The 27,980-nt window shown below is 27.6% G+C and overlaps 1 protein-coding gene across 2 annotated transcripts; it reads right to left on the bottom strand.

The window, feature by feature from the left end:
- Nucleotides 1-9,420: 9,420 nt before the first annotated feature.
- On the bottom strand, nt 9,421-26,028 carry unpg (homeobox protein unplugged). 2 transcript variants are annotated; one of them, XM_089217765.1, is made up of 4 exons: nt 25,886-26,028; nt 21,585-22,280; nt 16,256-16,473; nt 9,421-11,518 (listed from the first exon to the last, which is right to left on the bottom strand). In XM_089217765.1, the coding sequence occupies exons 2-4, from the start codon at nt 22,261-22,263 to the stop codon at nt 11,186-11,188; spliced, it is 1,230 nt and encodes a 409-aa protein (XP_089073891.1). In that variant the 5' UTR covers nt 22,264-22,280; nt 25,886-26,028; the 3' UTR covers nt 9,421-11,185. The 2 variants fall into 2 exon arrangements, with proteins under 2 accessions (XP_089073891.1, XP_089073892.1); XM_089217766.1 differs by having other exon boundaries at nt 16,256-16,461.
- Nucleotides 26,029-27,980: the final 1,952 nt, after the last annotated feature.

Raw genomic sequence — 27,980 nt, 5'->3', positions numbered from 1 at the left:
AAATAAATAAAATAATAAAAAATCAAAATCAAAACTAAACAAAATATTTTGAAAATTTTATCAAATATGGAAAATGCCTGCATAAACATTCAGTGAAAATGTCAAGTATCTAAAGTCTTTGTTTTAGAGTTGGATCTAAATAAGAAAATCACTAAATCAGAAATCTAGTAAAAATCCAATGTTGTAAAAATTTAAATTTCAAATGCTCATAAAAACTCAATTTGACTTCCTGATGGATATTTTTTTATGATTAAGGTTGACAAACTCTGTAAGAAATCTTGTATTAAATTTTTCAAATCTTAGATTTAAATTTTTTTATGAATTTCTAGCTTAAAATAATTTGCGAATTTTTGTGATTTTTACGTATTTTGTCAAAATTCAAACTTCAAACAAAAATTGTGACTATGTATTTCTTTTATTTTCAACTGCTATTGTAACAACATGTTAGGAGCCTTGTATTAAATTTTCAAGCTTTTTTGCACTACAAATAAATTGTTATCGAAAATAATTTTTAAAAAACTAATCACCATCGAAAATTGCATATCCCTAAAAATAGTTCAACTTAAGTCGAAATTTTTGAAAATTACATGATGAATAGAATATACTTTTATAAACATTCGGTGAAAATTTCTTGTATCTATGGTCATTTGTTTTAAAGTTACATCTAAAACCAAAATCGATTTTGTCGAAAACTAATTGTGCGTAAAAATTCCGGTTTTCTCCTTAATTTTTAGTTTGTTTATCCCAATAATTTAGAAAAATATTCAAATTTTCTTTCAACCCCCCCCCCCCCAAGGTACCAACTAGATTCACTTTCTGATCTAACAAAGTAGGTACTGAAGTCGAAAATCGAAGCATTTTTACTGTCCCTAAACGTGACGATAGACACAAAAAAAAACACACACATCATGGTAAAATCATTATATTCCTATTAGCTCCGCTCAGAATCTAACATCATTAATTTATAAATAATATATATTTTAGAGCCTCAGAATCTAAAAAAGAAGGATTAACAGAAGTTGAAGTTATATATACATTTTCAAATACCGTACCTAAACATTTGTCATTATTAGATTGGAAAAAATAAAATAATTTTCCATACCTGCATGATGTAACCTGTCCCAGTGTCTCTAAACATTCAAAAATTGACTATCTGCTTATAGTATTGCTTACAAGTTACAACTTTAATGTTACATTGTTACTATATTACTTTACTTACCTACTGACTACAATCTTTTGTAAATCGTAATATATAATAATATAAGTAATATACATGTAATATGCATTATATACCTATCTAATACACTCATATACGATACACTTATGTAAATACTAATAATAGGTATGTAACTCAATAGTTGTATCCACTAATAAATACTATATTCGCAGTAAAAGCGATAAACGTTTGCGGAATGTCGTGATATGATAAATATTGCATAGGTGCCTAATAAATCGTTAGACGTTGACTCGTCTCTCTGCAACTATTTCTCTTTCTCTCTCTCTTTTTCACAATTATCTGCTATCGATACACAATTTTATTTGCTCTACAATCGAACACACTTTTATGCAAATAATTCCGAATTCGAATACCTATATGAAAATAATAATCTAGTCTGACCGATTGTCTTAACTGGGATACACTGTATGATTGTATATGGAGCAATAATAAGTGATTATTATTTTTTGTTTGTGATAATATTACAACATGTAGGTTCTGTGGTAGGTAGGTAGAAAGATATTAGATAGCCAGATAGGTACCTATATTGAATATAATATATAGCGTTAAGGCTTATGTTACAGAATTCAGTTATATACATATCAACGGACGACGGTTGTATTATCGCAGATTACTTTTATTTTATGAAAATATATTAGGTAGGTATTCATTTCATATGGTTGGTAATATTTTCTGCAATCTGGTTAACTATTTGTTTTTTTTGTAATTATTTAAGCTTCCTATACCTTTATAAATATGACATACATACCTATTTATATAATATTCAGTATATATATACACCGTGTGTTCAATTTTAAAGGTAACAGGAAATATTTCAATCACGTGACCTTGAATTTGATTCGGGGTTTTTATACTGCAAATAGGACTTATAAATACATCTGTTTTTGATAAATTCTAATTTTTAATTATTTTTAATCAGCGCATGCGCAGTAAAATAAAAATAACTTAAATAGCAATCACTATTTTTAAGACCGGATTTCGATTGCTTTATTTTTTCTGAACGACTTTGATCTTTACGATTTGTTGATATCTTCAAAATTGCCATTTTTATGACGGTCGAAAGTTTTAAATCAGATGTGTAATTAAGATAGAGCGTTGAAAAATGCAATATTTACGAATTAACTGATTTAAAACTTTCGACCGTCATAAAAATGGCAATTTTGAATATTTAAATTACTGTTTTGCCCGACGTTGTTCATGCTAAAGAATTAGGTTTTGGTGGAATACCTCGGTTTCTATAGTTTCTAAGTGTATACCTAATATTTTCTTCAAAATTTAATTATCTCAATCAATTTTCAGGAAGTTCACCTACTAGTGCGGCTACTACAGCTGAAAATACTTGCAATGGTTTATTTTTTGTTATTTTCATTCGATTATTCATGTCTTTTTTAGCTTTCTCAACTACTGTTAAACTATGATCACCATGTGCAGCATATGTGAATGATTCGTGATTAACTGATAAGGATTAGTGAAACCTACAATAAATTTATTTTTTTATAATTATTTATAATTTATAATTTATTTATTACAATTTACCTTTTGAAGTGATTAAAATACCCGGACATTTTTTAGATAATCTTTGAAAGCATTTCTAGTAGATGCTTTTTGACAGATTATGATTAACTGTCTAAGCAAAACCATTATACAAATAATTTTTTCACCATATTTTAAAATTACTACTTCAATCATTTTGATGCGAATAAACTACGAGAGTGCACAACAACTGGATTTCTTATGCGTTATCGTAACATAATCAATTTTATACATGATATGTTGGATATTTTATATTTTATCTAATACCTAGCCAATACAGATTAATTGTGCTATCTTTATATTATCATATCTACCTTGCCTTCAATTTCAGTAGATTGTATAACATGACTTTTTTCCGTATAATAATTTTCTGGTCGGACTTTTTCCGTGTACTTTTTTTCCAAAATTTCTGTTTAAGTATATATATTATATATGTCATTTTTTTTTTTTTTTTTTGGTAAATGTAGAAAAACTTTTGTAGAATCTAGTATTACAATTTTTCATTTCATCTATGAAAAGAAAGACTTTTATAAATTCGTTATTGAAAAATAATATACAAGATTTTCAAAATTTCTCATGGTTATAGGTTAATATTTAAAATTTAAAATTGTTTATTTTATTTTTCAATTCCTTATGATTATGTTCATAGGTCAAAAAGAATGTAAATAGTTTAAAAAATTTTCCTTGTATGGAAGATGGACATTTTAATACATTTGATGAAAAATTTTAGTATCTACAGTTATTCGTTTTCGAATTACAACAAAATATCAATAATAATTGAAAGGTAGATGGACCTATGATAATTATTACCAGTTAAATTCCAACATAGACATTTTTTAAATTCAAACACTCATAAAAATTGATGTTACTTTTCAGTAAATTTTTTTTCGTCCAAGGCAGAATAATTCGTAGAGGATCTTCTGTCAAATTTTCTATTGTTAGCTATGGAAAGAAAAATGATTACGAATTTCTAACTGAAATATAATTTGAATTGATAGTGCAATAATTACCTCCAGATCTAGACTCCTATAGTCCGAACTCTTGTCACTAGTTAATGTTAATAAGTATATATAAAGTACCGCATAATCGTATAATACTCATGCACAATAATATATTATACTTATACCTATTCACTGCAGATATTGTTTTTATAGTTGTTACATTTACGTTTAGGTGCCGTGTGCAGATGATTAGTGATGTATATTACTCTCGTATAATCTTCATCGTAGTCCAAACCAAAACGATTTATGAACATATATACACCATATATATTTTATGCCTAGGTATATATATAATATCGTCTTGCCAAGAATATTGAAAATGGGAGTGTCTGAGACATAAAGATACGCGTGTGCGCACTTCCCGGCGGCGGGTCGAGATTTCAGAAAAGTGTATAATATTATATATATAATATTTTGGACTTTGGTAGACCACAAGTCACGACTTACTCTTTCTGAGTTTGCCGTGGCGGTAAGAAAATGATTACCCAAAGGGACAATTTCCGTTTACTGGACACCAGGGGACATTGACGGGGCGTTTTCTAAAGTTTTTTTTGTTTTATAAACGTTTTCTCTCGCATACAGACAAATATCCGAATATATATATATGTGAGTGTGGGTTAAAGACCCACTCTTGTTCGCCCACACGCGCTCCACGTCCATACAACAATCGATAAGTATAATATTGAGTTTCGGAATAGCGGTGTTTGCAGAATATGTTCAATGTATATCTATATATAATCCATGTTACAGTAAAAGCTCGATTCCTATATTAAGTCGAACTTGAAGATTTTACTTTATAGTAAATAATTTACGATTTACTGATAATGCTCTGTATAAAAGCTGAAATATAAATTTTTCTTTTGGCTTTTATAAAAAGCGTTTACTAGTGAATCCTAAAATGTGCAAATCTTTTAATGAAGTATTATACTAGTACCGATCACAGGAAAGTAATGAATATATAAGCATAGGGGGGATTGGGTATATCCTAAATATTAATAAAAATTAAACAATACACAAAAATATAAAAACATTAATATTTAATTTTTATAAAAGAATAGTTACCGTATATATAGCACTTACATTATATACAGCGGCTAAAATGTAGCCAATGTAGATGCAACGATTTCTTGGTGACATTTAAATTTCTTTTGGCAATCATATACCTAGTACCTATTTTTTGAACCAGTAGCACCGATAACGCAATTATTTATATACGACATATGTCAAATTTATTCATTTTGTTATTTAATCAGTGTAATTGTGTTCAAAACTTAAAAATCTTCACCGGCCATCTTGTAACTCAAAACGCTTGTACAAGCACCACTTAAAAATTCCAAATTTGGAAAATGTTTTCTAAGTGTACACACTTAGAAATCACTTAGATCAGTCAGTGAGTTATAGTCAGGGCACGTTCGATTATATTATAGGACAGGTGTCATAATACCCAATAACCCGTCTGGCGTTGCCTATGAGACTCGTTTGTGATTAACCGAACAGTATATTATCAATTATCAGGTAGGACTCCATAGGGTGCGTACGTTGTACGTAATTCTAAAGTTTTAAGTTTTATACATTTTATAGTTTTTATTTAATCCAGCCTCCACCAAATTTTCAATTGGACACAAAGTGCCATCCCACATGCACTTCATTGTCCGTAAAAAATGTCACGATTAAAAAAATTCATGCTTTGTATTGAAAATTAAAGATCACTGATTTTCATAACGATTTATAAATGTTTTAAATAAAATACAGTCCATGTTACTTTTACAGTTGTTTCCTTTGTATTAGTGGGAGATTTTTTAAAATCGATTAAGCAGTTTTTGAATTAATTCATTAAAAACAAACAATGTTTTACTAATTTATTAAATTATTTCTTATAATATATTCATATCATGAACTGACGATTTTCCTTATTACTCTATTAAAGGGTTTTTCTTACGTCTTACCTATCCACTTATTATACAAAAATAAATAAATAATATGTAATAATAATAATAAGCTGTTATTAAGTTATGAATAGGTACCTTAGATTGGCGTATGAATGTATGATTATAGGTTCGAGATATAAAAAATATAGCTTAAAGTTAGTCAAAATATTCTGAAAATGCCATTGTTTAGGCATATTAAATAATAATTTACGTTGTGTTGAAAAGTTGCTACGAATAAGATTTTTTGAACAACAATATGTAATAATATAACTAAATTCGTTAGGTACTCTGTTTAGTCTGTTCAAATAAACCATTTGGCATTTGCTAAAATTTAGAACTTCAAACGTAAATTAAATTAAATTATAAACCTAAATTTCCTATTGATCTTTTTAAGTCACTGTAGTAGGTAAGAAGAATTTATAAGGAGTTATGTGTTTATTTTTTAAGATATAGAGTTTATAATATTTTTAGATATTAAAATTACAAATCTAGTAGATTTTTAACTACAAATAGTTACAAAATATACATGATTTTCAAACGATTTTTTTACGATTTTTGACAAATGTTGAAGCTTTTTTACCCGCAAACAAAAAATACTATACATAATAATAACCTAATCAATATTTTATTATTATTGTACCTATAATAGGCTATTTCATATTACGTTTATAGTATATACGCATAATCGGTCTAGGTAGTGCAGGTTAGGTTATTAGTGTTAGACAGTGCGATGGTCTGTGTGACTGTGTGTCAACAATAATAACATCGAGATGCAGTAAGAACCATTTGTATAGTCAAAATATGTAATCAAAGACCTTTTTAATATCATTATGAAAAGTGGCAAGTGGCTAGAAAATATTAATCGATATAGCCATATAGGTGGTTATCGTGTTAAATAAATATTTATAATATTTAATTACAGAATAGCTAAAAAAAAGTTATTCATGACTCTTTCAATGAGAGGAAACTATAACCGAGGTATTGGTAAAATCTTGAACCTATATATGATATGATATATTTTTAAATTGAATAAGCCAATTGATATAACATTTATTAATATGTCTATTTTTTCACACATAAAACAGCTTAGATTAAAGAACTGCACCTAAGTGCATAAGTATATTTAGTATTAATATACCTACTAAATATGCGACGGATCAATTTATCTTTAAGACTATAAATGTAGGTACTTATATAATAAAAATGCTTTAATAATAAATACATACTACGATTGCAGTCTAATTATTTTGTAGTATTATAATATAATACTCAGCTTAATCCAAATATAATAATATAAAAATATCATATACACTATCAATATCTGTAAAAAATGTCAAATGTGTCACGAAAAAATATAGTATTATAGTGTCTCTGTGTGTGTGTGTGTGTGTGTGTGTGTGTGTATGGTTTGATTTTATACTAAATCGAGACTAATAACCAAACCTAAGTGCATTTGAAAATGACACAACGGGGAATTCGAAGAAAAGTAATTTTGGATAACTAATGGGTCCAAATAATGTCGTTAATTCATTGTGTGTTATATATCGTTTGACTGCAACGAGAGGCGTGGCCGGTACATCCTCCCCCGAATGGCCAAAAGCCATTAAACTTTAACGCTTCAAAACCAACAATGAAATCCCATTGCCTGCAGTTTCAAAAGAACGTACACACGCACACACACATATATATATGTATAAATATGTGTTTCGAACATTTCAAAAAATATAGATACAACTACATGATATTATTATTATACACAAAATATAATAATATATTTTGAATTCATACATTGTTGTGGATTATTATACCGAATACATTATTTTATTAAATACAATTATTGCAATAGTTCATATATATTTCCTAGTTTTCGTATTATTATATTAGAGTTAGAATTTTTGTACACTGAAAAATGGTTTAATATGCATGCATATTTGCGCTATATAAAAACAATATTAAATTTGCTCTATAGGAACATAGAATAATATTAATATATTTCAAAATAACTGCAGCTTAAATTTAATAGTAGGTATGAAAAGTAATTGATTAATGTTTGTTGAGGTTTGCGGTAGGATTGCATTATTACTGTTTATCATAAACTGTTTATGGTGATTAACTAATATTTTAAATGCAGGACATTATTTTTATTTTATTTTGTTACCTATTATAATACCTATAACGGTTAATGCCTTAATGGAAATCTAATTAGGTTGATATTAAAACCTATAGCTTCGTGTGTGCTTGGGCAGTTTCTTAAATTAGTTCAAATTTACGTTCATCAATTTAAAAAGGAACTGAATCGTTTCTCGTTCGTAAATAAAAAATATTGTTCGATCCTCAATAATTTTAAAATTATATTTATATAATTTGTAGAAATAAATTGTTTAATTAGGTGGTTGTTTTGATTACGTCACACTGTGCTATTATGACGTTATACCTATTGGCTAGAAAGTCAAACATAATATAATAGATACGTATAGGTATTATTTATATATTTATATTTCAATACAGGGTACATAAGTATATACATCCTGTCCATTTAGAGTTCTGATGTTCCGTTTCTTGAAATAGATTCAACTTCTATCCCTTTTAGTAGTTTACATTACGGATCAGAGCATCTAATGGCTATGAGTAATAACATAGGTTAAGTTTATTATGTAATAAATTTAGCTTAAAACTAACTAACTATAATAAGTCGTGATCTAACCTAACCAAAATGTTTTTTGCATTAAGCCAAATCAACAGGTACGTCGCCGTGTTCCTTTTATCGTATTTAGATTCCAGCAGATTGGCTGTTGTAATCATGGTTTCATTAATTAACCACTATCTACTAGGTTTCAAATTTCCAGAATAGGTCTCGAGTTTTGGTCACGACACGATGGACGACGTATCTGTGAACTCAGATTTAATGATTTAAGTATTATATATATATATTGAAACATTGTGTAACCACTCCCTATATTCGAGTCCCTGGCGACCCTAGCAAATAAAGTATACACTCGTATAAGTATACTCGTTTGGAGTTTATTTGGTATAGTATTATAGAAAACACAATATTTTCCGGCTCTCCAAGTCTCCCAACCACATATAGTTATGCTTACGATTATTTTGTGTTATACCGTAAGAATACACCTACCTGTATCCAATACACATCCATAAGCACTTTTTTATAGAATAAAATGTATTACGGAACATCGTGGATGCGTTTTGTATAATAATAATACAAAGTAAAAGTTCAAGTCCGATATATGAGCAAACTGTTCTTATTATACATAATGTTTTAGAAAATTAAGGCTACCATGACCAATAGTGTTAAAATATTGAGCATACCTCTAATATCAAACCGGGAGTGTGCAAAGTTTATGTTTACAAGATTAATTTCAAAATCGTTTAGTTTCCAAAATTTTTTTATTTTATAAGTTTATAGATATATACATTTTACATACATTTTGTATACAGTATTTTCATATATATGACAAATTTAAACATTACACGAGTAGGTACTGCTATACTTTTTACACTCTTATTTGTACATGTAACATATGTGATGACTATAATTTATAATTTATATTGTATTTACAATGTTTATGCACAAAACTACAAAATATAATGATATTTAATATTTCATAATTTATTAAAATCTATTTTACTTAGGTATGTATATATTATAAAAGATTCTCAAGAATAAAAATAGTATAATCACAAAATATTATAACCTTATTGATAAATATTTACAATGCATACTCTAAGTTCAAATTTATGTATTTTCTAATTTACGAGTATAATATCTCATGCAATTATTTTATTGGAAAAAAAGAGAGAACAGGATTATAAAAATATTCGTATAAGTATATAGGTATCTACTTTATACATGATACGAATTTACTATTTTATATGCACATATTATACAATTTTTAACAGACTATATATAGTATTATAATATATTATGTATTATGATGTATAGTACACTGTAAAGTATAATGTATTGAATATAACCGTTCAAAATTATATTTGTTTTTTAAATTATCTCTAATGTTCTATACAAATTACCAAAATACTATAACATTATTTATTAGCAAGGTTTTAATTATGAGAATTGTTAAAACATTAGATATATTACATATAGCCATTTAGGTACAAATATAAAATATAATAAATACGTTCATACGGCTTAGGTATATAATATAATAGTTCATATACAGTACCTACCTAGGTATACAAATTTCTATTATTCGTAATATTTTAATTTCAAATCTTCTCCATCTAGTGATGATAATATGTTAATTAAATTCGTCTTGTTCAAATCCTTTGATATTTTTAATAGTATACGATCGGTATTAGTATTGGGAACTCGGAGAACGATTAACAGAAAACTCTATACTACAAAGAAAACTGTGACACTGTGTTACAGACATATAACCTACTAACCTAGGTAGGTACACGTTGTGAAGAATCAAAATCTTATACATCTTAAGTCATAACACTCATAACGTTCAACTGTCGTAATTAGCTGGAATTCGAGTTATCCGATGTTAACGCTGATATTATATAATGTCATGAAATATTATTCATACTATTAAAATCAATAATAAATTTAATTTCATAAACGAAAAATGTATTTTTAATATCAAAGTGAATCGACCTAATATCAAATGTAAAGGTAAGAATTTTTTAAGGAATTATAAATTCTTATGTAAAATAAAATATGCTTAGAAAATTTAATGAAACTCGCTTATAAGTTGAATATAGTAAAAAAACCAACGTTATACTGTCGTTCAGTAGTACAGACATAGATAATGTTTTTTCTTAACTTAAACTTTATTATATCTGAAAACAGTTCGTTAGTTCTAATACCAAATGAAGGATTAACACAAAATTGATTTTTATATGAATGCAAATTTGCAGCAAAATTGTAAGTACTGTACTTTTGTTAAGTCTAGATAACACGCCATGCGGATGTGGCACGATCCCCTTACTGCAGTCGTTGTATAAAAGGTAGTGTTTAGACTTGAAAATGATTTAAGGTTTGGGTGATAAGAATTTTAATGTTTGAAACTGATTTTGATTCATTTACAAGTTACTAAGTTGTTAAAATTTATTTTTTCAACTACAGCGAAAATTCTTACATTCATAAGAATCATAAATTTCCTATTGACTATCATAAAAAAATATTAATAGGTATTAATAATAAAAATATGTACACAAATTGTAAACAGCAAGGTAGGTAGGTAGGTACTTATAATAATATTATGTCTAAGTTTGAAAATGGCCCTAAATAAATTATCTTCCTATTTTAAAAATATCTAAACAGAACTGTTCGAAATAACAACTGACAACCATTATACATGATATACCTAAATTATAGTGATTTGTATGTATGCATTTATTATAATTACTTATTCTTTAATTTCTGTCCAAAAATTGCGCCTTACATAATATTATTGCGTGCAGTGCAACATAACTTACAGGCTGATCTCGGGACCTGCAGACTACAGAATGGCGGACGTGTACAGCTGCAGCCGACTTTTAATTTTGAAGTCGGCATCGCTGCCTCGTCGGAGATGCGCAAAACCCGAAGCACATTTCTCCAACTGTTGGTGCCTACTCCGCACCACGAACCGGTTGACGTGTACCGGAATGGGTACTACAATTTTTCCAGCCCCTCCGCCGCCGACTACGCCATTTGGACATTTCGATCGGCCACGCGCCGCATTTCCGCTGCCGTTGCTTTTCTGGCCGTCGTTGCCGCACGCGTTTCCGGACAACAAGCTGGCCTTGACCCGTTTCCATTTCGCTCGCCGGTTTTGAAACCATATCTTTACCTGCAGACGTGACACACGACAGAAAAAAAAAACCAATTATGAACGAATAATGATATACTATATAAAGTCAATAGGGAAATATCGTTGTCGTGGACGTAAATACTTAAGGCGTTTATCCCGTATTTCCATGTTGTGGAAAATAAATATTATTTATTAATATATTAATATATATAGGACATAAGTATATCATATTTTGATTTATAGCTAATGACTTTCCATTAACATGTATAATATAATAGATAATTTGTCATATATAGATATGCTGTTTAAATTTATAAGCATAAGTTATTTAATTTGAATAAAATCAAAGTTTTAAGCTACAAAACAATTAAAAAATGTCTGTGATTTTGATGAGTTTAGATAAAATTTTAACTTAAAACGATTAAAATAAAAATGATGGCTATGTATTTTTATATTTTTGAATTTTCATAAGAATAAGAACAACATAAGACGAAAAATTGTTTAACCTTATGCGCATTACTTTTCCAAGTGAATATCTACATGGCAATATAACTTTTTATGAATTTTTATTAATTCAACATTTAAACATTGCTGGATTTAACTACTGTACCGCTGTACAAACTGCCACCTTTTTAGAAACATTCTTTTAAGACTTTTGTAATAATATTATTATAGTTTAAAAAAAAAAAAACTCAATATGGAATATTTTATGTATATTTTTATTTCACCTAACTTTTCTTTTTAAATACAAACTTATTCATGTTATTACAATATTATGTTATATCTAATTAACTAATAAGTTACTTTATTATAATATTAGTATAACCTAAAGGTACTTGATATTTGAAGTCCTTAGAAAACTTCCGTTGTAAGCATGTACTTATAGTGTTTACTGGGAAATACGGCACTGTATTTAAACGTGGATAAACATGGATAGCATACGCAACTTTATACTACAGTTGTAATTAATCATTAATATCTATATGTATATTACATTACTAAGTAATAACTAAGTACATATATATAATTTCAGATCTTTGTGACACGGGATAAAAATTCAACTTATATTTATAATCAGTTTTCTGTGATTTTTTTTAGTAAACGAAATTTTGAATTGAAAAAAAAATAGGTACAAATGAACGAAAATTAAAGACCACTTATGTATAGTGTATTTTTTGATTTACCCTAATTTATGTAGTTTTAAAAATCTATCCACATTATTTGTGATAAAGATTATCAAGATATATTAAAATGTACTAAAAAAACGCAGTTTAGTATAATATAATTTAAGTGCAGTATATGCAATTTCTATTGATAAAACATTTGTCCCTAAAAACTAGGAGGCCTCTACTTGAGATATTGAATTCATAAAACGTTTGTGTTGTTCCTGACAATCATAATATTAAAAATCGGATATCCTATAATTATGTTAATCTTGCCACACGACATACATATCCACTCAAAAGAGGGCGCAGATTGTATGTTTAATAGTTGTCTGAAGGGTAAGCTTTTATTCGTTTTAATACCGGGTGTTCAACAAGGATTTTATTTATACGATTCTAATAGCAGTTATATAGACGATATAATGTTATTCAATTTCCATAAATTCTGGTGTTATGAAAATTTTAACCATCCTATACATTTTATTATACACCAATATGGATTTTTGAAAGAAAAATAGTCAATATTTTGAAAGTAAAAAAGCAAATTTATTAGAAGGCGTGATTTCCTATATAATGTACTCCTAGGGATAATATTACGTATTTCACGTCATAATATATCGTAATGGATATTTTAGTGAATACAATTTCAGTTGTATACATTTATGTGATTTATAATAAAATAAAACATAATAAAGAAACATGAGATGCGTTTTTATTACATTTATTTTACTTACTTATATTATATATATACATCAAATTACTTATTACTGTATTAGTATTTAGTAATAGGTACCTATACAGCTTACAAATAACTTAACTTAGAATATAATAATAACAAAAAAAAGAACAATGAGAAGAAAAAAAAATATAACTTTTTATTTATTTAGTCTAAGCACTAAGTCCAGCAACTATGGCTATTATAGCTATTTCTAGGGGGAACGTTGGTTTGAAACACGTATTAGGTAGGTATATAATGGAGAGCGGGGCAGCACCGTAGGTACTATTAACTTCTAATTATTGTAGAACTTGCAATATTTTAAGAATTTGAAATTTAATTGTGTAATTACAAATATTGTCATCTTCGATAATATTTACGCATTTTTAAAAAATCTTAAATTGAACTAAAAAAAAAAAATCTAACTTTGAAAGTACTATAATATATTCCCCGTAGGTGGGATAAAACCATTTAGACGATTTAACAATCTAAAATAGTAGAAATGTATAATACAATCAGTGAATAGCACACTTTTCGATACTTTTCAATACCCCCCTTCCAAGCCCATTACAGGGGGGAAGGGTTATCTAGGGTTCCAACCCTCCCTAAATTTTTAAAGTAGGTATATATTTACATACGTATTTTTATGTATTTTTAATTAAAATTTTTTAAGAATTATAACTGAATAACTATAACACTCATGATTCGTGACCATTAAAATTGAATCTATTAAACTCGAAAAAGTGTAAATTTTTTTATAACTCGTGGTCCTCTACATTCTATAGGAAAATGTAAGATGTAATTGGTATAATATGCGAATATAGTACTCGAACATTTTTTCGAATGACCATTTTGGCATTTTCAGAAAGATCATTAACTAGAGTCTAGAGAAAACGAAACCTCGAATTTATTTTCCCATAAAATTATGCATCTTATAATATGTGAACAGAATTTAGTATTTTGCTCTCACTTTTTTTGAATATTTTATATTGTTTGCAATCAGTCAACGATGATATGAAAAATATTGGTATTATGTATAATATGTGCCATATATCATTAAGCAAATATAAAAGTGTTGCTTTTTTCAAACTTAAATTCCATGTGCTTCTATGAGAAATTATTAAATATGCATAAACTTTAAAAAATTCAGGTATATCAACATGTCGTATTTGAAACTAAAATGTTAACAATATTGAAAAACATATCCCATTACATATTATTAGGTATTAATAAATACTGATGTTTTTTCAGAAATATGTTTATGGACAAATTTAGTAAATTATTTTCAAAATTCATAACTCATAAGTATACCTTGCTCGGATATCAAATATTTAATGGATGGAAATTTCATTTTGTCACACGCATTTTTAATAATGTTTAAAAAAATGAATTATTATTTAGGTTTGTTACATAGATGTTTAAATGTTTTTACTGTTTAAAAGTTTCACGCTTAAAAATTGAACCAGTGCTTTGTTTTACTCTTGATATTATTATGGTTTATGATTCATGGCTATAATTATAATTTATCATATTAAATAAATAAACTTTTAGAAATATATTTATCAATTTAATTTAAACAAAATATTTATGCAAAGATATAAGAACCTAATCAGCAATCGATCTAGAATATATCATACCAATAAAATCTAAATAGTAAAATATAATATGATATAAAATAATAAAATAATATATTATATATTATAATAGTATCTACGTGGCTATGTCTTATATATTGTGTAACTATTAATTATTAAATTATATTATACTTCAAAATTTACAATAGTTACAACATCTATTCAGTATGCTGGATAGTGAGTATGTATATAATATCTAAATTATATCTCTAACACCTATGACAACATAGTTGATTTATTTTTTATTACCCAATAACTAACGGTTAGACATTTCAAGACAGTAAAGTGGAAATACGTACTTTCTAAGAAACAAAATTAGGAACAGCCATAAGATTAACGACAAGAAATATATAAAAGAGGCGTTTTAGTTGGTTGATTAGAGTCGGATTAAGGGGCTTTAATAGGACAATTAATCGCTTGGGCTTTTTTCATTTTATGGTATTAGGCTGATTTATTTTTGAACAATTATATCGTATTTTTTGTCTGTAGGTAGGAACTTGATATTTTTTCACGCACCTTTTGCATTGGTTAGAGATTTAAGTCAATATTATGACTTTAATTATAGGTACCTACCTATACCTATTTGTTTCTAGAATGACTATATTTAAATTATTTTTAAAATTACATATAAGTACACTTATTTTAACGATGATTATTTATAAGTTATGATTATGACCCAAGTGTTTAATATTTAAAACTATATATATACTTATATTTTGATTAAATATTGATTATATTTTTATAATAAATTTATATTATATACCTATTACTTAAAAAGAAGTATACAAGTTAAGTAACTAATGTCTAATAGTTTACGTGACAATGATAAAATTGATAAACTCATAAGTCATAAGTCATATTTCATAAGAGTCTATAAGTTGTTTTTAAAATTTTAGACACAAATACACAATTTATTGTAGGTACCTATACTCTGTAATGCCTAATGTCTATAGTAGTATGCATATAGTATCTAGGCCCCTCCCTCACATCATATTTTTAGCCTTGGTACAGACTAAATCCGGGCACCGAACATTTTTCTAATATATTATATTGAAGTACCTAATTATTTGCACGCGGGGGCGTGGGGCTATGATAGAACTTACCATAATTCTTATGGTATATATGTATTGTTTATTTATTAATTATTAATTATTTGATGTCACCTAGAATATGAGTTGGTACCTAATATTTACACATGCATATAATAAATATACGTAGAATAATATATATGATCGTTGTATCAATGTTACATAAATCTTATTACCTGAACTTCGCTAAGTTTCAATGAATTTGCTATTTCAGATCTTTCAGTTAAGCTTAGGTATTTTTTGGCCTGGAATTCCCGCTCTAATTCTAAAAGCTGACCACTCGTGAAAGCTGTTCTTCTTCGACGAGATTTGTTTTCATTTGAAGATTGCACAGTTGTATTTTGTCTTGTTTGTAGAATGCCTACGTCATTTAGGCATTTTCCTAAAGATCGATCTGATATAAATAATATCATAATATATTATAATATAATATTAATAATTATATAAAAATAGATTTATTGAAACTGCATGATTGTTGTTCAATAATATGTATATTTCAATGTGTGATAGTGTAGGAAACATATAGGTGGTAATTGGAAAGCGAGAGTGCAGCCTATAAAAAATCTAAATATTTAAAATTAATTATCTAATCCACCTAATTTTCAAAACATATTAACACAATTTTATGTTGCGAATAAAATAAATCTTAAATCAATAATAAAATTAAGGATCCGGTGCATTACGCTAACATATAATTGTTAAATAAGCAACTTGGATGATTGAATCGTTTAACTATCGGCTCTCGCATTGCTTATTATGACATCGCTATATTATTAAATTACAAGACATAACTAATTTCGTTAAATTAAATAACTTATTAATTGTTTTATTGGATAATGTTCAACTGAAATGCAAACTTTTTTGCACTTAATTTTATTGAAATTTTTCACATTGATTTTAACGTTATGTTTTTTATGATTCTTAATTCTTTTGTGGTCATTCCATTATTGGATGGAAATAAAAAGTTTTATATAAATTAGTATGATGAGTATAGACATTGATTGGAATTTGGATTGGTATAATACTCTGCAGATTATTGGAATATAAAATTTTACTTGAGGCATGTTTTTAATAAGATATTGGTTTTATATTTTAGTTTGAATTAAATTAAATGTTGGCCAATTTTAAAGTACAATCATTTAGGTCGTTTTATTTATAAGCATAATGACATTTTAAAAATTAATATGACCTCCGAAATCGTATATTTTATATCAGTTTACTCAAGTATAGATTTTATGAGAATACGATCATGATTTACACATATATTATATTATATTTATACCAAAGTTAGTGGCCAAATCATTAATTTGTACATATGTTTGGTTTTCATAAACTCAAATAAGCAGCTAACAACAATCTTCATTATTAAAATGTATTTTTTTCCTAAAGAACGAATTGCTTTTAATTTCATGACAACATTTCTAAAATTCTTTTTTATTATTTGTCGTTACCAATGTGGGAAATTCAGTAGGTACTTAATATTTAAAAAAAAAATAATGAGAAAAATTTCATTGTTTGATGCAATTTAATTTTTTTTAAACTATAGGTACATTATAATATGATTGAATTACTTGTATTTTACAGAAATTATATGTATATGGACATGAGATATATATTAAAGTTATTTAATGGATAAAAACGAATAGATAATATCTACTACTAATCATAATATCATGGTAGATATCTAAGTTTGATATCAAATTATAAAAGCCATTTGTCATCTAAGTTATTCTCATAAGCACATATACTTCTAAAGAAAAAAATTTAAGTAATTTGGTCATATTGTAGTAAATGGCCGGAAGACGTAAGTGGGTGGTAAATGAAATCGAGGGAATCGAGAGTCGAGGGAGTCATAGAATAGTCAACAATAGTTGACCATTTGTGAGAACATCGGTTAACCAGGCAATATACTACAATAATAATGTAATATCAGTACAATAGGCAAATTATAGAGAGCTATAAGTACTCGGGGAACAAAAATTCGAACAGAAAATAATAAAATGCACAAAAACGCAATGTAGACGTGTACTACTATTTATAATTCTAACATGTTTTTCTAACTTTTATAGTCTGAATAGAAATATTTATATCAAAATTAGCTAAATAGTAAATACATTATTTTTTTTTAGATTCTGAACGAAGTGATGAATGTATTGATTTTACAATGATGTGTGTTTTTATTTTTTATTTATTTATTGAAATTTTCAATTTTTTTGAAGTGTCTATAAAATTTTGTTTTGTCCCTATCAAAATACTTGAAAATTTAATAAAAAGTTCCTCATAAGTTATTCTTATAACTATAAAAAAATTATAAGAATACATGGATACAATTTTTTTTTATTAGCTTTTAAAGTTCAAATATTGACAAAAATTCGTCAAAACCATGAATATTTGCAAATTATTTTGTAGTTCAAAATTCATAAAATTATTTATATTTATATCTAAGGTTATAAAATTTAACACTAAGTTTTCCATAAGTTTTGCTTCAAGTAGCTATAAATTTGAAGCGTCATTATAGGAAAAATGTTTTGAGCGTTTGAGTTTTAAATTTTTATGAAATCGCGTGATGATCACGATTTATCCTCAAACCAGGTACCTATATGTAAATCTATGACAATATAAGGTATTATGAATTATGATAACAGTTATTAAAATATTATATTATTGCACAGTATTCTCATTGGTATCGCTGGTCACTGGTCTGTGGTCAGTGATTATACCGGGTGGCGGGTCATACTCTAGTATCATATGGTATTATGGTCTATGCGCTCTGTCGTTTCGATGCATGTAATCACAATCACTTTACACTGTTAGTGATAACGGTAAAAAGTCATATCCCCCCCCATGACAAAAACCTAAATACGCCACTGTGATAACTAGTAACTACATGCAATGTTTTTGGAAAAATTGATTAACCATGCATTATGCAAAATGTGTCCTAATTGAAAAATAAAATATTTGTTTCAAAATAGAATATATGACAATATTTAAATATAATATATCCTAGACTGACAAATCATCTCCGTAGGTTGCAATGTTGCAAGTATATAACTCAGTTTTATGAAAATGAATTCATAAGATTTGATTTTTAATATTAGGGAGGGGGTGCAAGAAAATATGCTAAATAAAAAAAATATCTATTATTAAAATAATTGTTGCATAGATCTTGATTGCAAATTTTCTCACCACAATAGCCTACTATTATGTTAATGATTTTTTTTTTTTAGAAATGTAATTTTAAATTTTACCGAGGTTTTTTGAAGCCTGTACTTAAACGCCTTGAATCAGTATTTTAAAAATTGATAGTGATAACACACTTTATAATATAATTTTAAAAATTTTTCAAGTCAACATTTTGAGGGGCTATAGCCAAATGTACGAGAATAAATCTTATTTACGATCTCTTTCATTTTATTCTATGCTTACTCTATCATAGCCATTCAATATATAGGCTGACAATATGCTCTAATTAAATTGTAACTTTTATCAACAATTCTGAAATATTGCATCTGCATCTATTATACAACGGGTGGTTACACTAAAGAATTTTTGAAGTGTAATAACTAATAATCATAATAAATTAGTTTATGATATGATATGAATTGATAATATACGCTATAACATTGCGTAACATACAATATTTTTAATATTTTAGAATTGATCATGGTGGAGTGCGCTAAGTGAGAAGACCCAACCTTTGTAATACGACCAAAACGTCAAGAATAAAACGTGATGGAAAACACCAATGTAGGTATAGTTAAAGTTCAGTAAAATATCTAGGTATTCATCTTAGGGGCGTACTCAAGGGGGGATTGAACCTCCCCCATGACCTCACTAACCTATGTAGTCTTGTGTGTTCATGCTTAGGAGAGAGGTGGCCACGGTGGGACATGGGGCACAGTGATTCATTAAATATAAGTCGACTAATTTAATATTTAACCATCAGATGGAGAATCCAGAAGATTCATAAAATCATAATAAACATAATGGTTAACTATTAGTCACGGATATAGATACTAGTAGCTATATCCGTGCTATTAGTAAGTTCAGGTTAAAAATGATACTATCATCTTATTATAATATTGCTATTTTTTTTTATATTGTTATCGAAACGTGAAAAATGTGGGCTTCGTTTTTTTTTCAATTTTGATATCGAATTTTATTCAAAGTTACGTATTTTAAGGTGTGTATAAATTAAATTTTTCTTGTGCACAATTTATTTATATGCACAATTGTTTAACATAAATATTCATACGAGAATAATAAAAAATCTGCAAAATAATAGATCGGTATACAGTGAGACAAATAAATACTGTTGTCTCGCTGTACCCAACATCAGTTAACTCTAAAACAAGACTGTTGAAATAAATTGTGATCATAATAAAGTGTTATTAGGTTATGATTTTTATTTAATTTTTAAAACTTAAACATAAAAACTATTGAAATAAACAAAGTGAATACCTACATTTTTTTAATTGTACAAAAACACAATTAATTATTTTAAAATTTGTTAAAAAAATTCTCTTGAGACACTATGAAATTTAAAAAAAAATTTTCTCTGGGTTGAAATTTCGTTAAATTTTAGAATGTATTAATATGTTTTTTAACGCTCAATAATATTTAGAATAAAACCATAATAACGCTATTGAAGGATTATCACTTAAAACAAAAACAATATTTAAAAAGTAATTTTTAGTGTCTCACTGTGGCCATCTCTCCCCTATATACAATATAACTCATAATACAACATAGCAATTTTCTAAAAAAAATTTTTTTAAGGGAAAAAATAATCAAAATATATCTATTTTAAATCATATGTCAACATGCAATATACAACGATTGCATGCATTATCTGTTAAGAACTGTAAGATTAGATAGGTAAGTAAGAATATTTTTAAAAAGAAAGTGACAAAGTCCCAGTGATAAAAAACAAAATGTTAACCCCCCCCCCCCACTGAAAACTCCTGAGTACGTCTCTGTTCATCTAGACTAAAGATTAACATCAAAACCAACAGAAATTCAATGAAACTAAAACTACATAAACTTCGTCAACTTCGCCCTTCAAAAATATTACTTAGTGACAAAACTCTTGTACCTATACAAACGATTAATTCGTCCTGCATTGACATACGGTATTCAAATCTGGGGCTCAACCAAAAACTCAAACCTATATCTTCTCCAATCCTTTCAGTTGATTAGTCTCCGTCTTCTGACAAATAATGCACCTTGGTATGTTAGTAATCAATACAATGTAGTAGTGTCAATGGACACTCAAGCCTCCAAACCTTTTAAAAAATCTCAAATTTACTTATTGTTTTATCATATTACAGATTGTAAATACATTTATTTATAAGAAAAAAGGTATAGCTCCAAATCCCAACCTTTGAAATGATTAAAATTTGACATAATATTATAACCATTAAGCAATTTTAACGCGTAATTTCCCTAATATAAAGTGGTTTTTATAATAAATAATAAGCAATAACTACAATATAACACACTCACCGAACCGCGGATCGTCTTCGACATCGTCATCGTCGTCCTGGTCGTCGTCGACGTCCTCACCATTGTCTCTTGCACCGCCGTCAAAGTCGTCGTCGTATTCGCCACCGTCGTCCGTGCCTCCATCGACGACGACCGACGTGGAGGCGTTCAAGTCACGATTTCCATGGTCACCCGAGTCCGCGTCGTCGCATCCGAAAACCGGCGGCGGTGACGGCTGGTTACCGACGTCGCGCAATAATGACCGGCTGTAATCTTGATAACATAGCGGTGGTGGCGGCTGCGTTCCGGGAAATGCAACCGCGTCGTTCAGGTACGGCCACAGCGACCGCGACGCGAACGGTTTACCGACGGCGGCCGCGGCGGCCGCTGCGGCCGACTGCAATCGCAACACGCTTAAATAATCAAAGTTAAACATCGACGTCGGTTCCAACGTCGACCGTTGCTGCAGTTGCGTGGCGGCCGCGTCCAAATAGTACGGCGGTGACGATAAGGTTGCGTCGGCCGTGGGCGGAGGCGTCTCGGTGCCGCCGCCGATCAAAGATTCGATGGAGAACGACTGGAAAGCGGTTTGATATTTACGGCTCATTTCAGCCGCCGCAGATTCGGTGCAGCCGGTGTCCGACAACGACCCAGCCGATGACGACGGTGGTACTGCGACACGTTTGTCAGCCGTTGTCATGTCGGGCGGGTAGTTTTCTGCACAACATAATATTTTAGTCGACCGAGAACATTTTATTTGTATGGGTACAATAGGCATATGGTCCTATAATGTGAGACAGCGTGGATCAGTTTTATTTTTATACATTATTTTGATGTATAAAAATTCTAATAATTGTTTGATTATTATTAAAGTTACGTATGAAAGAAATTTATTTTAATGATTTTGCATAAATCTACAAATTCAAAATTAGTGAAATACAATCATACAAATTTGTTTCAAGAAATAATATAGGTACTATTCTTAATATAATATTTTATTCTGTAGGTATTATTTTGGATTCAAGATAACGCGTGCGTATAAATGCATAATATGAATATTTTTTTCAACGTTTTTATGCATAATTGACGGCATTTGGCCACTGGGTGTACCTTATTATTATCATGTAATTTCAATGATATTTTAGTATAAAAAGCTTATTTTGCATAAATTCTTTCAACCAAATTCTTTTTTTTATTTTGTAAGTCTTATCTTATATTTTTCACAGTACCCTATTTATAGGTAAATTTCTTTACATAACAATTTAATATTTCATTAGTAGGTATCTTTCAAGATATGGATAATACCTATAATTCTGAATCTTTATTATACTAGGTTGGTACCTAAGTTTATTTTACATTGTTTCACATGTTTTGGAGTTTTTAGTTGATTTATTATGTCCATATTTTTTACTGCATGATACGGAGTGAATTTTTTATTGTTATGTAATAAACTAAATTCACATTCCTGATAAAATTTTATCTTGTAGCATATAATAGGTAAATAAACAGAAAATATTTATAAAAAGTACAGAATATATTACATTTATTATATCAAGTATATAATTATAATAAGATATATTAATAATAATAATAATAATACGTCATCTGCAGCTGTCTGAGGTAAAAATTAAAATGTATATAATATACATCATATAACATCAAACAATACTTGAACGTACATTCATATACATTTTTACGTTACAAAATGTTTTGATTTTACAATGATGTGTGTGTTTTTTTTTTTGTGTCTGTGTACAGCATAACTAGTCGAAATAATGCTTCAATTTCAAACTTTGGGGGTGGTTTCCGATGTAAAAGTGAATATCCTTGATGCATTATTCAGGTCAAAAGTAAACATTTTCCAACAGTTTTCAAAAAAATCGAGTAAAACAAAAAAAAAATGACAGAAAAACGGGAATTTTTACGCAAAACCAGTTTTCGACCAAATCGATTTTTTTTATATGGTTGTAATTCAAAAACTAATCACTGTAAATACATGAAATTTTCACCAAATGTTTATGTTAGTGATATCTAGATACAGTTTAATTTTCAAAATTTTTTGACCTTTTTGAGTAATTTTTTTTTGAAGTATCGGTAAAATTTTTTTGGATGACCAAAAAAACTTGAAAATTTAATACAAGGTTCTTTATGAGTTGTTCTTATTGTAGCTAAAAAAAATTAAAAATCGTTAGTCACATTATTTTTTTATAAGCGTTTATAGTTCAAATTTTACGAAATCTGTTGAAAACGCGAAAATTTGCAAGTAATTTTGAAGTTGAAAAATCATAAAATTGTTTATGTTTATAACTAAGGATTAAAAATACAACGCTAAGTTTTCCATAAGTTTTCCTTTAAGTAGCTATAATGAAAACTCGAAGCATCATTATAGGAAAAATTGTTTGTGCGTTTGAATTTTAAATTTTTACAACATAGCGTAAAGATAACGATTTATCCTCAAACGATTTTAAATATTTGCTATTATTCGAAAAGTATAAGTCGTAGATACTTGAATATTTTACCAGTTATTTAGATTGACATTTTATTTACATGATTTAATTTTCAAAATATTCTGAATTTTTTTTAAGGTATTTATAGACAACTGAAATTTTCAATTTTTTTGAAGTGTCGATAAAATTTTTTTGGTCCTATCAAAATACTTGAAAATTTAATACAAAGTTTCTCATAAGTTATTCTTATAGTGATAAAAAATTATAAAAATACGTAAGCACAATTTTTTTTTATTAGCATTTGAAGTTCAAATATTGATAAAAATTCGTCAAAACCATGAATATTTGCAAATTATTTTGTAGTTCAAAATTCATAAAATTGTTTGTATTTATATCTAAGGTTATACAATTCAACACTAAGTTTTCCATAATTTTTGCTTCAAATAGCTATAGAGAAAATTTGAAGCGTCATTATATAGGAAAAATGTTTTCAGCGTATGAGTTTTAAATTTTTATGAAATCAGGTATATATGTATATCTATGATAATATAAGGTATTATGAATTATGATAACTACATGCAATGTTTTTGGAAAAATTGATTAACCATGCCTTATTCAAAATGCGTCCTAATTGAAAAATAATATATTTGTTTCAAAATAGAATATATGCGACAATATTTAAATATTACTGACAAAATCATCTCCGTTCAGAATCGTGATGAATCGAAATGAATAACAATAAATTTAGATATAATCAATTTGGATACACATAATTAATGCAAATGGTGTATCAACTTTTAATACTTTTTATTATGTTTTAATAACAAATTCTACTTGGTAAAATTTGTGAAAAAAAGTAATAAGGTAAGTTTACGTACCAATATCATTTTTTCCTCGGTATATGCCAATTTAACCGTACCTACTACATGAGATGTTTTGATTTATGACTTATAAAAAAATAAACTACATATTAAATGATAGGTACCTAACTGTGTTATTAAATTTACTTGTTAAAATGTTTGATTTTACCTATTACTTTATGATAATCGCTACGATAACCGTTAAAATATTACATTGGCTAACCTCGATTTTGTTTTGTAAATTAATTTGTTATCACTAGTTAAAATTATTCGAAACTTGAGAAATTAAATGTTAGATACCATAACTTTATTGAGTTAGTTTAATCAAATTATTGATTATAAACTTAATAATAAGTTATTTTGATGTAATCAATTCGTTTTCTTACCCAACACGTTGCCATTGGACTAAAAAAAATATAACTTAAGGCTAGTTATCGTTTACATCTAGGTATACATAAGTTAAATAAAGATTTAAATATGATGTTTACAGAGGGGAGGCGACCAATCACCCTCACTATACCCGCTGCCATTTACCGCCACTCTGATTAGTGGTTTGTCTTTAACTTTTGCTTAAAATTAATCAAATCATATGAATATTTTTAATTACATAGGTACCCATATTTATAGTAGACACCAATTTCAATTTTAACTTTTAAGTTATTTATTATAATAATTGTATAACAATTTAAAAAAATATATTGTCTGTCTTTTTAAGTTATAAATACTTATTTTAAATATTATATATATATATATTCATTGTAAATGCATATGTACCTATATGAGTATATACCCGACAAAGTGCCTTTAGTAAAAGGCTTCAAACCGTTTTTATTTAAGCTATAAACTTTTCCATCTATTTTACTTATTGCTCTAATATTAGTAACAGATTATAAATTATATTGTAAAAATAAATATAATTTTGAAAGTTTATAAATAAATACACAGTTATAACTTATAATACATAAAAGCGATATGGACTAGTAGATCCCTCTAAATTATAATATATATTATGTACCTGCTGAATAAAGTCAAGAAACTTTCGACGTGATGGTGATTTGCTACCCGGAACGGCAAGCAACAGTAGAACGCACTGTGGTTAAATTGTTATTATTGTTACGAACTATGTACAATGTATATAGGTACCAGACACCCACGAAGGAGTTCACAAACGTCACTGACATGTGCAAAGGACTTTTGAGCGAATTTGCGCAAACAGAACGGCGAACGAGCCCACGCCCATCCCGAGCGTGTCGCTCACAGCCATTGGTCCGCTGCCACGACCCAGCATATTACGATATACCTATATTATTATAATATTACATTTATGTAGGTGGGTTTAAGTTATATATACAGTTTAATAATATTATATATTCCGCTCTAACGAAATCGCTGTCACGGCGATGAGATGTTTCAGATTTTAGTATTACCTAATTGGCCTAATTATATTACATATACATTTAACGTAAATCATAACAAATACAGGGATGTCATCTTCGTTTAATCGAATATAATATAATTGGCCGACAGCATAATGGTAAGTTTATAGTATATAATATAAGCATTATATTATATTATTATAAGCATTTCTTTGACAGTCCTCTGAGAGTGTAACTGTGTACCTACCTATATTACTACTACATTCAGAAACCACCAGTGTATCGCTCAGACAGTTTATTGTTTGGGTAGTTTAAACGGCAGCTTAATATATTATAATATTAAATGATTTACTAAAAATTACTAATAACCTACTTAATTAAGTAGCAACTTATAAAAACCTTTCACAGTATTACCTATAGATATTATAATCTAAAATCTATATTTTTTTAGGTTAAGTAATATTTTTATTTTGCTTTTTTATCTAATACATGGGAAATGTAAATGACTCGTAATTTGTAGAATGATTGTACAAATGAGCCTGATGCAATAGTTTTAGTATAATAGTCCTCCCCTTATAACTATTTTATATACCTTCAAAATCTTAAACTTATAATCTAGCTGAGATAACGTAAAATAAATGTACAGTAGGTATGCTAAAACCATATTGAAAATACAAATTAAATTTCTTGAAAAATGTTTTTAGTAATGATTACCAATATTATAGTTTGTAGGATAAGTATTTAGATCTAATTACGGAAGAGAAAGGGATTATGTAGTTCTCACAAATTTACTCAAAATAGATAAATTCATAGACTCATAGTTGCTTGCCTTTTATAACTTGCTAAAATTAGTTTTGTCTGATTTGTCATATAGGTACTAGGTAATGCAATGCTCACCTTTTACGATTATAGTTATGTTTTTCATGATACTTCATTTTTTTATCGCACATCGTTTCGATGATTTTAATATATTTTCAAGAATCGTTGAATATTGAATAATAAAGACTACAATAATATAGACAAGTATATACCTAGCTAGTTATAATATTTTTTTTTTTACTTTTTGGAAAACGTTTTCGTTAAAATCTTAGATTACATACATATTATAATTTTAATGAGTTTCTAACTCAAATTAATTTGAGAATTTTCATGATTTTGACAAATTTTGTCAAAATTCTAGCTTAAGCTCATATAAGATGATTGTGAATTTATGCTTATTTTTTTTTTTTACTTCCACTAACCTTAACACTGAGAAACCTTATATTCAGTTTTTAAGTATTTGATTGAGCGAAAACATTTTTAAGGACAGTAGTTTAAAAAATTAGAAAATTATATACAAGTTTTCTCATAATATATCTAAGTTGTTAAGCTAGCAGTTGAAAAATATATATTTTATAAGTATTTAAAGATTAAAGTTTGTCCATAATCTTAAAATTCGGGTCATAATTTATAAAATATTCAATTTTTATAGCAAAAGACAGAAAATTGAAAAAAGTAATTCTCCTAAATATTTAATACTGTAAGCAAAAAATCTAAAAAATAGATAAACACGCGTAGTTGTTTTTATAGACATTTTAAGTTGAAATTCGGATGAAATTAGATATTTATTGTTTAAATGAGTAATATCGATTTTAATTATGTTGTTTTAATTTAAAATTATTTGTAGTAGGTATATTCTTATATTTTATACAACAACCATATTTTGATTATTAAACAACATAATATGTCATATTA

The sequence above is a fragment of the Diuraphis noxia genome, unplaced genomic scaffold (genome assembly GCF_037042655.1).
Source record: "Diuraphis noxia isolate RWA-SAM2 unplaced genomic scaffold, SU_Dnox_SAM2 contig0001, whole genome shotgun sequence".
NCBI lineage: Eukaryota > Metazoa > Arthropoda > Insecta > Hemiptera > Aphididae > Diuraphis > Diuraphis noxia.
Note: the sequence above shows the minus strand (reverse complement) of the source record. Positions and strands in the feature narration are given on the sequence as shown.

What these genes read in the sequence shown, in the direction of transcription:
- unpg (XM_089217765.1), bottom strand. Translation starts at nt 22,263, where the DNA reads ATGACAACGGCTGACAAACGTGTCGCAGTACCACCGTCGTCATCGGCT. An exon ending in CGAAGACGATCCGCGGTTCG is followed by an intron (nt 16,474 to 21,584) that starts GTGAGTGTGTTA and finishes TATTTATATCAG; the next exon opens with ATCGATCTTTAGGAAAATGC. An exon ending in TGAAACTTAGCGAAGTTCAG is followed by an intron (nt 11,519 to 16,255) that starts GTAATAAGATTT and finishes TCACGTCTGCAG; the next exon opens with GTAAAGATATGGTTTCAAAA.